The sequence below is a fragment of the Phyllopteryx taeniolatus genome, chromosome 19 (genome assembly GCF_024500385.1).
Source record: "Phyllopteryx taeniolatus isolate TA_2022b chromosome 19, UOR_Ptae_1.2, whole genome shotgun sequence".
NCBI lineage: Eukaryota > Metazoa > Chordata > Actinopteri > Syngnathiformes > Syngnathidae > Phyllopteryx > Phyllopteryx taeniolatus.
Genome location: NC_084520.1, coordinates 16,604,428 through 16,617,057, shown reverse-complemented (window position 1 = coordinate 16,617,057; position 12,630 = coordinate 16,604,428). Strand labels below are relative to the sequence as shown.

The 12,630-nt window shown below is 44.4% G+C and overlaps 1 protein-coding gene across 4 annotated transcripts in view; it reads left to right on the top strand.

The window, feature by feature from the left end:
• Positions 1-1,176: 1,176 nt before the first annotated feature.
• dock1 (dedicator of cytokinesis 1) overlaps positions 1,177-12,630 on the top strand; it is a 95,750-nt gene continuing 84,296 nt past the window's right edge. For 2 of the 4 annotated variants that reach the window (XR_009785585.1, XM_061755230.1), the window contains exons 1-11: positions 1,177-1,367; positions 9,357-9,440; positions 9,591-9,631; positions 9,714-9,769; positions 9,941-10,037; positions 10,108-10,256; positions 10,404-10,539; positions 10,780-10,937; positions 11,007-11,088; positions 11,670-11,805; positions 12,157-12,229. Coding sequence is in view for 3 of the 4 variants with exons in the window: in XM_061755230.1 (XP_061611214.1) it covers positions 1,325-1,367; positions 9,357-9,440; positions 9,591-9,631; positions 9,714-9,769; positions 9,941-10,037; positions 10,108-10,256; positions 10,404-10,539; positions 10,780-10,937; positions 11,007-11,088; positions 11,670-11,805; positions 12,157-12,229 (1,055 nt within the window). In the remaining variant the exon portion in view is untranslated. Of the gene's footprint in view, positions 1,368-9,356; positions 9,441-9,590; positions 9,632-9,713; positions 9,770-9,940; positions 10,038-10,107; positions 10,257-10,403; positions 10,540-10,779; positions 10,938-11,006; positions 11,089-11,669; positions 11,806-11,825; positions 12,009-12,156; positions 12,230-12,630 lie in introns of those variants that run through there. The other 2 variants (XM_061755229.1, XM_061755231.1) reach the window with 2 other exon arrangements.

The window sequence follows — 12,630 nt, the reverse complement described above, 5'->3', positions numbered from 1 at the left end:
AAACGCGGAACAAACAGCGTTGGGGATTTTTCATTCTTAGGAGAATTGTTTCACAAGAAACTACATAACCATTTACTGCAAACCTGTAGGCCAAACTTGTAGAATCCATTACATTTCCGAGATTTTGAATAGAATAAGAATATCTTAGTGACAGAAATCTGGTTTATGTAGGTAATGGGTCACAATTAGGTGAATGCAATTGTTTATCGATTGTATATATTTATCCTTAAGTATCTGTAGCTTTTGTGACTAATGACTGTGCAAAACTGTAAACGACACCCAGTGGGGGTTTGAGGTCATAGGCGCCTACGAAATGAGCGTGCTCCACATAATTCCGCCTAGCAACAAGTGACCCATTCAAACAAATCCGAGCGGTTCTATTGGCCCACGTCGCTACAGCTGCTGCCAAGCTGCATATGGAATTCGGTTGTCTATAATTTGAGAATTTTGAAGTAATATAGTTTTCTATGTTTGAACCCACCAACGTTATTGGTGCATGGGCCGTACAGTTGTTTTAATATAAAAACACCCCTTTACAAATTCTGCCTAGCAACAAGTGACAAAATAGCTATGACCTGCTGTCAAATTAAAATGTGATTTGAGACGTCTATGAGTTAAGGTTTATGAAGTAATATAGCTGTACTTTTCCATGTTATAACCCCCCTAAATTATTGGTGGACTGTTCATTTGTTTTCAAAGAAAAACGCCAATTCATAAATATTAAACCGTTTGGCTGATGGTGTCTCTTTTGATTTGATGTCCGCCGCAATAAGTCATTTACAGTACGTAATGGCGCGAAAAGGATTGGATTCTGCTTAGCAACAATTGACTGATATACAAGCCACTCTATTGGTCAACGCTGCTACACCCGCTGGCCAGCTAAAATGTGATTTCAGATGTTTATAATTAGACAAGTTTGAAGAAGTATACTTTTATATGTTATAACCTACATACGTTATTGGTTATTTAATAGAAAAAAACGATAATTCCTAAATATCACACAATTAATTGTCCATTTTGATGACATGTCCACACAATAACACCAATTTCTGGCGTTGTTTCTAAAGAGGAAAATCTGTGTAATGTGTGAGAAATATCCCACGAGCAGCTTTCAGCCCTTGCTGCTGGAAAAAAAAGTTGCCGTGGTTCCCCCTGGTGGAGCCTCAAGGAGAAAAAAAAAAAAAAAAAAAAAAAAAAAAAAAAAACATGGCTACCCGGAGTAGCTGCTCAACTGTCGCCCAAAAGTGAAGCAAAAGTCCGGCGTTTTGCGAGCGACGAGGTCCCGGCTTGGGGGCTTGTGGAAACGGGGGAAGGAGGTCGGAGGATGTCTCGCTGGGTGCCCACCAAGAAGGAAAAGTACGGCGTTGGTAAGTGCCAACAAAAAGCAGCCACTCCATCGTTAGCGCTTTTTAGCTCTCAGATTGAAGAAGTTTGGGAAGGACGGCGAAGCCGAACGCGGCCGCCCCTCTCCGGCTTCTCCTTCGTGTTCGGAGAGTGTGTGAGTGGATTTATATATATTTTTGTGTGTGTGTGTGGTGGTGGTGGGCACGGGACCACGGGGTGGGGGTGGGGGGGCTGGCAGCGAGTTTTCAAGTGGAATAGACGAACTGTGTGTCTTTTTACGTGGTGGTGGAAGAAGACAGTGGGAATTGTTTCGAGGCGCGCCTCGGCTGCTGTTTCCTGCGCGGGCAGATGGAGGGGCCTCGCTCCGCTCCGCTCCGCTCCGCTCCCAAACTCTCCCACTTGAACTTTTAACAACGCCGACTGCGGCTCAATTCTCGCGTGCACTTCGGCGCTGCGACGCGCTCGCTCCACTTGTCCGTCGTCGAGATAGTGGCGTCGTCCACGCTAATGTGATCAATCGCGACAATATTAGCTCATTAATGGGAGTCGATGCCAGACATGAATCACTGACAACAAGGCCCAGTTTACATTGTCACGGTCTTACAAGACATGTTTGTTTTTGCGCTTGTGTGGCGTGACACAGCACATGGCAAATAATTCACACGTATAAAGTACATTGTTTGTAATATTTTGACGAGAGGTGGAGATATCACTGTCACGACTTGGACCGGCGATAGTATCATGAATCTGAAATTGTGCGATAAATGCTGTGGAACAAAACCATGTGCGATACATGAAAAGGCTTTCTAATATTTGGACTAGAGAGGCTCCTGGAATCACAATAGAATCCCATTGCTACATTATCCCAGCGATACAGATATTATCACAACGCAACCGTATTCCCCCTCAATATTTTGTATTTTGGACCTAAATTTTTTCCCCCTAATATAGAGTTTTTTTTGTCATCTTATACATTTTAAATTTTTCTACTTCTTGTTCCCTACGTTTTTTTGTATGTGTGTTTTTCATCAAATATTTGTGTTTTAATAGCCATATTTTGAGTCCACGGTTTAGGATTTTTCCCAAATTGTTTTTTTTTTTTTTTTTTTTTTTGTATTTGTCATCACGTTTTGTATTTCATCTACAATCTACTGTATTTGTTCCCTAATTTGCATTTGTTTCTAGTTTGTGTCTGTTTCATCAAATATTTTTCAATATCGTGATATATCGAATCGATTGTTTATGCTCATTAATAGTGATGTGAAGCTTCCAGTTGCTTCATAACGCATAAAATGTACAGTAATGACATAAGTAAATGCAATGTAAGGAATTAGTTTTTGCCTGCACTGGTGCCTAACAAATGGAAAGCGTTAGCGCTTTTGAAACCTTGACTTTTTAAAACCGTGGTATACCTTGACACCAATAACCGGCCCCCCTAATGATATGGTAAGTGCTAAACTCCTGACTGACTTTGGAAACGCCATCTTTGACAGGCAGTGTGAAAGGGGCTTAACTTTGGGGCGACCCAAGAGACTGGCTAGCACAATTTTCCCCTGGACAACGGCAGAAAAGAGGCAAAGAAGAACCTGTGCGCTACCTCCTCCGTCCCTCCGCCGGTATTGATCCAAACAGCCCGCCGAGCTGCCCCCGCCGTGCTTCCTTTGCCGGCTCGACAGATGGTCCAGTGGCGTTCGCGGTGGGGGGTGGGAAACACAGTTCAGCGACGTCGACAGGCATCATTACATCATTTAGATGGGCCCGGGTGATGTTAATACAGCTGAGCTGCCGGACTGTCAGCTTCCGTTAGGCGGCTGGTTGCGTGAAGGCAGGATTCCCCCCCCGCTCCCAAGTCGCAAGTCTCTCCTTACACTTTTTTTCCCCCCTCGTCGTCAATAACTGACAAAATAATGTAACCTTGGAAAAAAAAGTTCACGTTGGTATTGATTAAAAAAAAAACAAAAAAAAAAAACATGGACTTTTGCTTTGTGCGTGAGCAGAATTATGCACAAAATATGTTGATTGATTACTTTTCCACTGAATTTTATATCAAAGAGGTGAGACCGACCCTGAAAAAAATGTTAATCAGGATACAATTGATATTGAAATTGATAGAGAAAAGGCTTTTACCCTTTTCTCCATTATGCAGTGACTGTCTCAAAACGTAGGCGTTGGCAGGTGTACAATCAAAATTTGGACCGTTTGGCCTTGGTGGAGTGTTGCTCTCGACTGAGGAATATTCTTTCTGGCTTTTGTTAAGTTCACAGAAATCGGGAAGTTGCCAACGCTAGCTCGCGTCGACTCGGAGCGTTGAACATTGTGGAGCCTCCACAAGCCTGCGGCGTTGATTAAAAAATGTGTTGAACATGAACCCATTTACCATTGAGTATTATTAATCACTAGATGACATTATTGCTAGTTTTCGCCAGTGAAAATTCGGGTCGCACACAAGTTTGCAAAGTTTGTTAAAAGGTTAAGTACAAACTTTTTGGTATTATTAAGCGCTAGCTACTGCCCCACACCAACGCTTTAATCTACCAGATTCCTGCTCGCAGCCAATGGGGGCTTGGACACCGGCCGACCCGTCTTTTTCAGCGCACCAAGAGCTAATCTCCCAAGTACTTCACTTCAAGACTGTCTATCAGCGCTTGTTATTAAAGTCCCCTAAGCTCTCTGAAAATAGGTTGCTGCATATTTATTCGCAAATCAACGGGCTCAGCATTTTCTCGGGCAATTGGGGTCACAAATAATGTCAACGTCAACTTAAGTCCTTGTTATTGTTGTGTTTGTCGCGCGTTTTTCTTTTCTTTTTTTTTCACGCCCTTTTATTCTGGGATTTCTAATGGAGGTGTCACTCACTGTGGATGTGAAATTGCCCCTGTAACATTTGGACGCGGCGACCATTTTGATGAAAAGGCCGTCAGTGTATTAATGTGTGCGCTCGTGGCCGGTTAAACGATGATGACTCGGACGGCGGTGCCGTGCTCAACTCTGGAGGTGGTTTTAGATTAAAGTCCGACATCGCTACCATCCGTCACCTGACTTTATAACCTCAGCCACTGTTCACTGGTGTTCGAAGAAGATTTAAAAAGGATTTGCGGGAAGGTTTTACGACATTGAGTAGCTGAAATTGTCATGAATTGATGAGTGGCACCTGCTTGGATCACTGGAAAAATAATTCTGGGGCTATGTGCAAAGTCCTTGGTTTGAGTACAGTCCAAACATATGACGTTTCGCGGTTACGAACGGCGTACAATTACAATAAATAGTTTGCGCATAAGAAGTTGCAAAGGTTGAAAAATTGACTGAATCAACAGCGCCTCCGCTGGTTACAGCCACGTAGTACACTCCATTTTGCCTCAGTATGTTGAAGACGCAATTAAACGACAATCCGTTTCACACAAGAGATGGAATTTTTACACGTTAATCGATTATTCTACCTAATATAGGCTGACAATAAACTGCTACAAATGTGACGTGCGTAGTCCAAAATACATTACATGCAGTATGTGTTTGGCCTTTGATGGGAGGTCGACGCGGCTCCTGAAATGTCCCGGATATCTTTAGGGAATGTCTACCGTCATGTTCACCCATCCTTCCCATCTTATCCGTCAGGACGACATCGTAATGCTCGAAGGCATTTATGCGTTTTCCCTTCGATGCATCCGTCGCGCCCTTGTCACTACACGTTATCGGTGCCGCACTTTGCCAGAAAGCCTTTGCTCACCTCACTTTGTAAAGGCATCAACTGAGGTGATCAAATATCAAATACAATGAAAGTTACAAATTCGATACGCTCCAAGCCTGTAATTCAATTTACACGTACAGATTATCAAGTACATTTTCCCCATTGAAATGAGTTGAAATCCGTCCCGTCCCCCTAAAGCGCCCAAATTTCGCACCATTCAATAAACACATAGCTGAAAGCACTTTTATGTTATATATTTTGAAATGAGACACCGCTTTGGCCTGAGCACAAAAACAGTAACTTTTTCAGTGAATAACGGAGGAGCGGTCCCTCTCCCAAAAAAAAAACAAAAAAACACACAAATTGGCAACCTCGCTAATGCCAAACCACAAATACATAGGGGTTCACTGTACAGTACCAGTTAAATGGCGACAAGAATGCAAATTAATTTCAAGACTTATGCTGATGGTGCTTAATGAGCACTTTCAGTCGGAGCTCAAGGCCGCTCATTTTCAGTCACGCAAATCTCAACAGGAAATAACCCCCGTCTCCTCTTGAGCCAATTATAAACAACAGCCCCTTGAAGACGTTTTTAGAAAAGTGGTGATAATGCGGGCGTGATTGGGCTAAAATGAGCAAGTATAGAGAGAGTGAGAAAAGCTTTCTGCCAACCCCCCGATTGCACAGAAGCAAGGAGGAAATGCTGCTCGAGATATCAAGAGAAGCACAATGGATGGGGCGCTTCCAGTAAAGGCAGAAGGAAATATGATGTCGTGCAGGAAGACGAACAATGTAGAATTTTTGGCAAACAAAAAGGTGTGCAAGAGGGAGGCTCGAGAAAGCATCTTGCAGGGTCTGGACATCCGACGACAATTGCCTTCAACTTTCTCTCTGTCTCCTTTGTCCATATCGAGCATGAATAAAATATCAAGGGAATCGAGCTTCACGATCTTTTGGCCAGCACTAAGAGAAGGCGTATTGAGCTTCAACACAGTAGCTGCGCTAGCAGTACTAAGCTAACATGACCACAAGCGGACGTTAGCCACGGCTGCGACTTGGGTAACATGACTTATTCGTAATGGAGTGTTACTAGAACATGAAACATTATCAGTTTGACATTTTTTTTTTGGGAATGCTCAATATGTTAAAAATAAAAAGAGGCAATAAACATAACTGTCGAGCAGGAATGTTACTAATTCCGCGGCGTTTCTGAATCCTCTCAGCTGCCTGTAGTCTTCTGTTTTCTAGTCCTATACCCAGTTCTTGGCACACATGGCATGGGTATATTATTGTCTGGAGGTGGATATCCTGCCATAGTATCAACAAAGCTCCGGAGGTCCAAGGGAACAGATAAGCGCAAAGCTGTGTGTGGTTTCTAGCAAATAGGAAGCTACCAGAGAGGGCAGATTTGTATTTATTTATTTATTCATTTAAAACATTTTTTTTTTTATCCATCCTTCCCATCAGAGAACACTTCACTCATATACTACTGTCAGGATGTACTGGTCGTTATAAGAAATATGACAAAACTTTTTGAAATTTGCAAACTTAAGCTTGAACTTCCTGTCTGGTTCGAGCATCTTGGAGTGCAAACTTGTAAGCTTTAAATAGTTAGTTGCCTTTGCAACTCTTTCACAGTGACTCATCCATTCCAAAAATAACACACTTCAAGTCGACCGCAGACCTCGAGCCAAGGCCGAACGATCTTAATCTGCACTGACAACTACCCTGCTGTGTTTTTATTAGTGATGCACCAAAGTTTCGGCCACTGAAAGTGTTTGTCCCAAAATGGCCCAAAAATGCATTTTCGGTTTTAGTCTGAAATACGTTTATCACTAAATAAAATGTCTGAAACAGGATGTTGTGGCTACGCAAGCGAAAACCGCGGCCAGTGCGCAGTTATGTACACTATATTTTAAAAATATAAAATGGCTTGTCCACGTTGAACAGTCATGCAACCTCCCCGCTTTCTGCTGTTTGTATCGGAGAATGCTTGGTGCACGCCATTTTGCGCCGACACAGCTACCTGCGAGCTACGGCTAGCTAGCTAACGCGGCTAATACAATGCCGAGTCACGGAGGCGAAAGTTGGCTTCGTGTCCGGTGTCAACGCAGCATAAGTCACCAGTCATCGCCTCCATGGCAGCAAACACTAAGTTCTAAGTACCGTTATCACAAAGGGAGGACGAGGAGTAATTAACAGGAGAAAGATGGGGACGCCATGCTAATTGCTAAGCTATCGTGACCTGTCGTCGCAAAACACTGAAGTAAGTGATTGGATGATGCGATACACTTGTCACATAGGTCCGGCTGGAGCCGCATTATAGCGGACAATAACCAACTTTGAAGAGCAAAAAAAGCCAGGCAAATTTAATAAGTGTCTGGAGATAAAATAATACACAATAGCGCTACACATCCACACAGGACTGAAACAGAGGTGGTTGCAAATCAGAGGTCGACCAGTGTCGGATTGCGGTCTACAATAAAGGTTCCACTTTATCAAACATGTAGCATCTGACTAAGCAGAAAGCTTGTGACTAAGCTCCTCAATAGTCAAGCTTTGTTTGGGATTCCCTGGCCGACAAGCTGATGCTACGGAAACGAACGCAACGGGGCAAGTTGCTCACTGCGTTGTCGATGGCATTCCAGCTCCTTCATCAGCGCCCGGTAATGACCACGTTATCGGAGGCCGTGTGGATTAGCGCGCCTTATAATTCAGCCAAAAGTGTGGAATTACAATCAGTCGGCGTGTCGTTGGGATAATTGTGGAGTGGGTGGGTGTCGTTTAGCGGAGGTCTGTGATCTGATTCCACTCTGCGAGGGCCTTGGGTAAGAGCTTTACGTCTGGTAATGACGTAATGATCCAAACCACTTCTCGGCAAGTGGTGCTCATTTTTAGCCCACGGTTGGAAAATTTGTTTTTATCAGTGATCACCATGTCCTTTTTGTGGCTTCTATAAATTGTTGCTTTATGTTCTGGATTATGAGCCATTTCGACTGAGCAAGTGGTCCGCTTCAAAATAAATACTCAGGCGTTTCCTGCCATTAGCGATGGCATAATCGAGCACGCCCCGCTGCAAAGTGACACCGCCGCCTTCCCAGTTTTGTGTTTGTTTTGCTGTCCTCGCCTCACGTCGGTACCTTTTGTGTACTGGAAACAAACCGCGTGCATTTCCTGCGGGCAGCGCGGGCCTTTGTTCATGTGTCAGCTGGTGAATTCTGTGGCCTCGTTGGATTGTTTGAGGGGTCACGAAAACACTGGCGGGTATTTTTCGATAGCAACCGGAGACACACAAAGCTAGCTGAAACGTGCTACTCATGCATTTTATGGCTTCCACTAAAAGATGAATGTATGATGTGATTGACGTTTAAAAAAAAAATGTAATAAAATATCAGGTTGATGGTTAGGTTATGCATTTAAGCCTAACTGTAACCCTTTTTTTTAACCTGTCCTCTGTTATTCACTGAAAAAGTCATCCAGTCGCGGTTTTTGTGCTCATGCCAAAGCAACAAAACGATTGTATTAGGCGCCATCTCGTGACAGAAAACTAAGCGAATAGGCGACTTCACAAAAGATGAATACAGTGGTGCCTTGAGATATGATAATTAATCCATTCCGCGACCACGCTTGTGACTTAAAACACTTAAGACACTCATGTTTCCCCATTAAAATGAATGGAAATGCCATTAATTTGTTCAGCTCCCCCAAAATTGTTGTTTTTTTAATAAGGAAAAGAGCACTCCACAATATTGTACTTTACAAAAACATTCAGCAATGACATAATTCAACAGAATTTAAAGAATTAAACCGTTTTTTCCAAATGTGCTTCAGTTCACTGGACACTCCTATCTCCAAAAACCCGTAAGTCAGGTCACTCGTATCTCAAGGCACCCACTGCATTTGATTCCTTTCTATGGCTTTAAGGTTATGGATTGATAACTCGAATGTCTCCCGGAAAACCTTGGCTATATATGGTGGAAATACAACAAATCACATTGGAGGTGAAGGTTGTTATCAATCTCCGCCAAGCGCCGACGCAAACGACACATCGCGCTGTGACGGCTGTTGTTTTAAGATGTCAGTCACGGCCTGCTGCGCTTAGATGTGACAAAACGGCAGATTTTTATTGGATGCAGTTAAACTGGCCTCAAACCAAATGGAATTCTAGTTAGTTTCACACCGCCTCCAGTGTTTTGGTCTTTCCTCAGCCTGTTGATTATGACACCGTCAGTGGCGCCGGGCCCTAGCGTCAGTGTTAACCGGCGTGGGTGGACGTTGTAAACACTCGCCTCTTCGTCCTCGTAATAATCCCTCTGGTCTTTTTCAGCAATCTACAACTACGATGCCCGCGGAGAGGAAGAGCTGTCGCTGCAGATTGGAGACACGGTGCACATACTGGAGACACATGAACGTAAGCATCTTACTCAATGATACGTTTGCTTATTTTCCTCAAATAGAGTCAAGTAGACCCAGCCCTGCCTCAAATAGCGTCTTCATTCTCTGCAAAAATACCCCTCTAGTCCCTGTATTCTTTCCTATACATACCCTGCTTTTTTTCCAGACTGGTTCAGAGGGCATAGGCTGAGGAGGAAATCCAGAAAGGTGAGCGGCGGGTTAACACAGTCAAGTTCTGACGCGGGCATGTTTTGCAATGACCTGTTTGACTTGTGTTCTGCTCTGGCAGGGCATCTTCCCCGCCTGTTACATCCACCTGAAAGAGGCCACAGTCGAGGGCAGCGGGTTGGTACTTGAACAGTGTGTTGTTGTCATTACACAATAATGAGGACTAAGGGGGGAAAAAACATTTTATTTTAAGGCCATATCGTTCAGCCCTACTTGTTCCACAACAACAAAAAAGTGTAGAATTGTTGCAGTAATAGGGGGCATTTGATTTGGTGTGTGTTACCGCAGGCAAAAGGAGACGGTCGTTCCCACCGAGCTGCCTCTGGTGCAGGAAGTCACCACCACGCTGCGGGAGTGGGCCTCAATATGGCGGGACCTGTACGTGGTAAGTGGAAAGCTTCTTCATAAGTCTCTGACTCTCACGAGTGTGTTAACAGAGGTTTTCGGCGATTCAGGGAGACAAGCGCGAGATGTTCAACTCGGTCCGTGACATGATCTACGACCTGATCGAATGGCGCTCCCAAATCCTCTCGGGCACGCTGCCGCAGGACGAACTCTCTGAGCTCAAACAGAAAGTCACATCCAAGATTGACTACGGCAACAAGTGAGGATTGCTGGTGATCTTCTCCGCAGATCTTTAAAGTGTTCCAAAATGAAGGCCTTTGTTCTCCTTGAAAGAGTTTGACAAGAAAGAGCTTTAACCTAAAAATGAAAAAAGGACAGGAAAAGTTGAGCCCATTTCTTGTTCCAGGTACTTGGATCTCGACCTGGTGGTTCGGGACAAGGACGGAAACATTTTGGATCCGGAGCTCACAAGCACCATCAACCTGTTCAGAGCGCACGAGACGGCCGCCAAGCAAATCGAGGACCGCATCCAAGAGGAGAAGGTGAGCGCCTCAGCCTTTACTTGAAACGCTAACCCTCACACGAAAACCAAACCAAGGTCCTAATTTGAAATCTTAACACAGACTGGAAAACGTCATTTGAAACACTGAACCTTTGCTTAACGAGAAGCGCTAAACACTAAACCTTAGCTCTTCATTTAAAATCCCTAACCTTTGTCTTGAAACTTAACCCAAGCCGTCTTGTTTCTCCATTGGCCTGTTAAATGCCAAATGTTCCTCCAGTCGCAGAAGCAGAACATCGACCTCAGCCGGCAGGCCAAGTTCGCCTCCACGCCGGCCTTCGCCCTCTTCGTCACGCTCAAGAACGTGGTCTGCAAGATCGGAGAGGACGCCGAGGTGCTCATGTCGCTCTACGACCCGGTGGAGTCGAAGTTCATCAGGTGAGGCCCCCGAGAAGGACCGCGCTATGTGAGGGAGTCGGTTGCGTATTTATTTTTTCTCTCCGGCAGTGAAAACTACCTGGTGAAGTGGTCCAGCTCGGGTCTAGTGAAGGACATCGACCAGCTTCACAACCTGCGTGCAGTCTTCACTGTGAGTTGATTGTCAATTTGTAACGACAGCAACATTCAGAGGGATGCTCAGTGGGGATATGTTGTCGTCGACTATGGCCGTGTTTCCCAATATTTATTGTGCCAAAGCGCATGTTTTACATGAGGGGAAAAAACTTGGGCACACCACCAAACGTTTATACAATCAATGAAACTTTATTCGTAAACATGCTGTAAAGACTGTAAACAATAAAATGTTACTACAAGATAGCAAACCTAAAATATATAGATTAACATGATAGAAACATAAAAGCATAAATATCAGATCTAAAAATATAATATAAAGCAGCATAAGGATAAAATAGAATAAATAGGAGATGATACAAATAAAATAAAACTAAGATTGATTAAATAAAGTAAGCAAGAAAGACAAGTCAATATTAGTTAAAAAGCTCAATTAAAAAGGTGGGTCTTTAATCTGTTCTTAAAAACTATGTACTATAATAAGTACAATAATTTTAGGACCAATTGAGTGGCTAATTTCCCACAGCACGCCTTGATGATCTCTCACGGTTTGGAATCACCGGTTCCATTTCATCACTTTTTACTGCGTCTTCCTTTTAGGATTTGGGCAGTGAAGACCTGAAGCGCGAGAAGATCAGCTTCGTGTGTCAGATCGTGCGGGTGGGCCGCATGGAGCTTCGCGACAACAACACCAAGAAGCTGACGTCGGGTCTGAGGAGACCCTTCGGCGTGGCAGGTGATGCTTAGAGATGGAAGAGAGGGTCTGCGGGATGGGTCGAGGCTTTCATGATGCAGGGAGCCCTCTTTCTGGACTTGCCGCTGAAGATGTCCGCAAACACACACACTCTCCCGAGCAGTCTTTACCATCCCTCGTGGCGCCCTCCTCACTGCGGCCGAGCAGCTGCTGTGCCACACCGTGACGCCCTCCGCCACGCATCTGTACAAGCTCCTCAAGTTCATTTCAATACGTGTGACATGAACATAATTAGCAAGTTTTAGCCACTCTGAGGCTGTCATTTTGTGTCCGTGCATTGCGCAGGACCCTAACAATGTTCCAATAATGCTTTCCTTGTCCCCCTCTCTGCAGTCATGGACGTCACTGACATCATCACGGGCAAAATGGACGACGAGGACAAGCAGCACTTTATCCCGTTCCAGCCGTAAGTGCACAGCACAATCATTCTTTGGCCGGCTGGAGCGCCTCCTTCATTTTTTTCCCCTCTCCGGTCCTTGACACCTGATTAGTGCGGGCCTTAAGATGCGTGCGCTCCTCCGTTCCCCCGCTGACTCAATTAAGGCAATCTCATTAACAGGCTGCCACTCTCGCAGGCAGGCGGAGTAACCTTTTGCTTAACGCCATTTTCCGCATAATTGCAAACGCTTCAGGTGACCCAGAATTTCATCTGTCCGCATAAATTGTGGTCATTACAGACAATCGGCAAGCAAGTGGCTTATGTGTTTAACACAAAATGTATCAGCAAAAATATCACCTTGGACAGTGGTATCTTATTTTAATCAGTTCCGTGGCCAAGCTTGTAATTTCGATTTACTTGTGTATCAA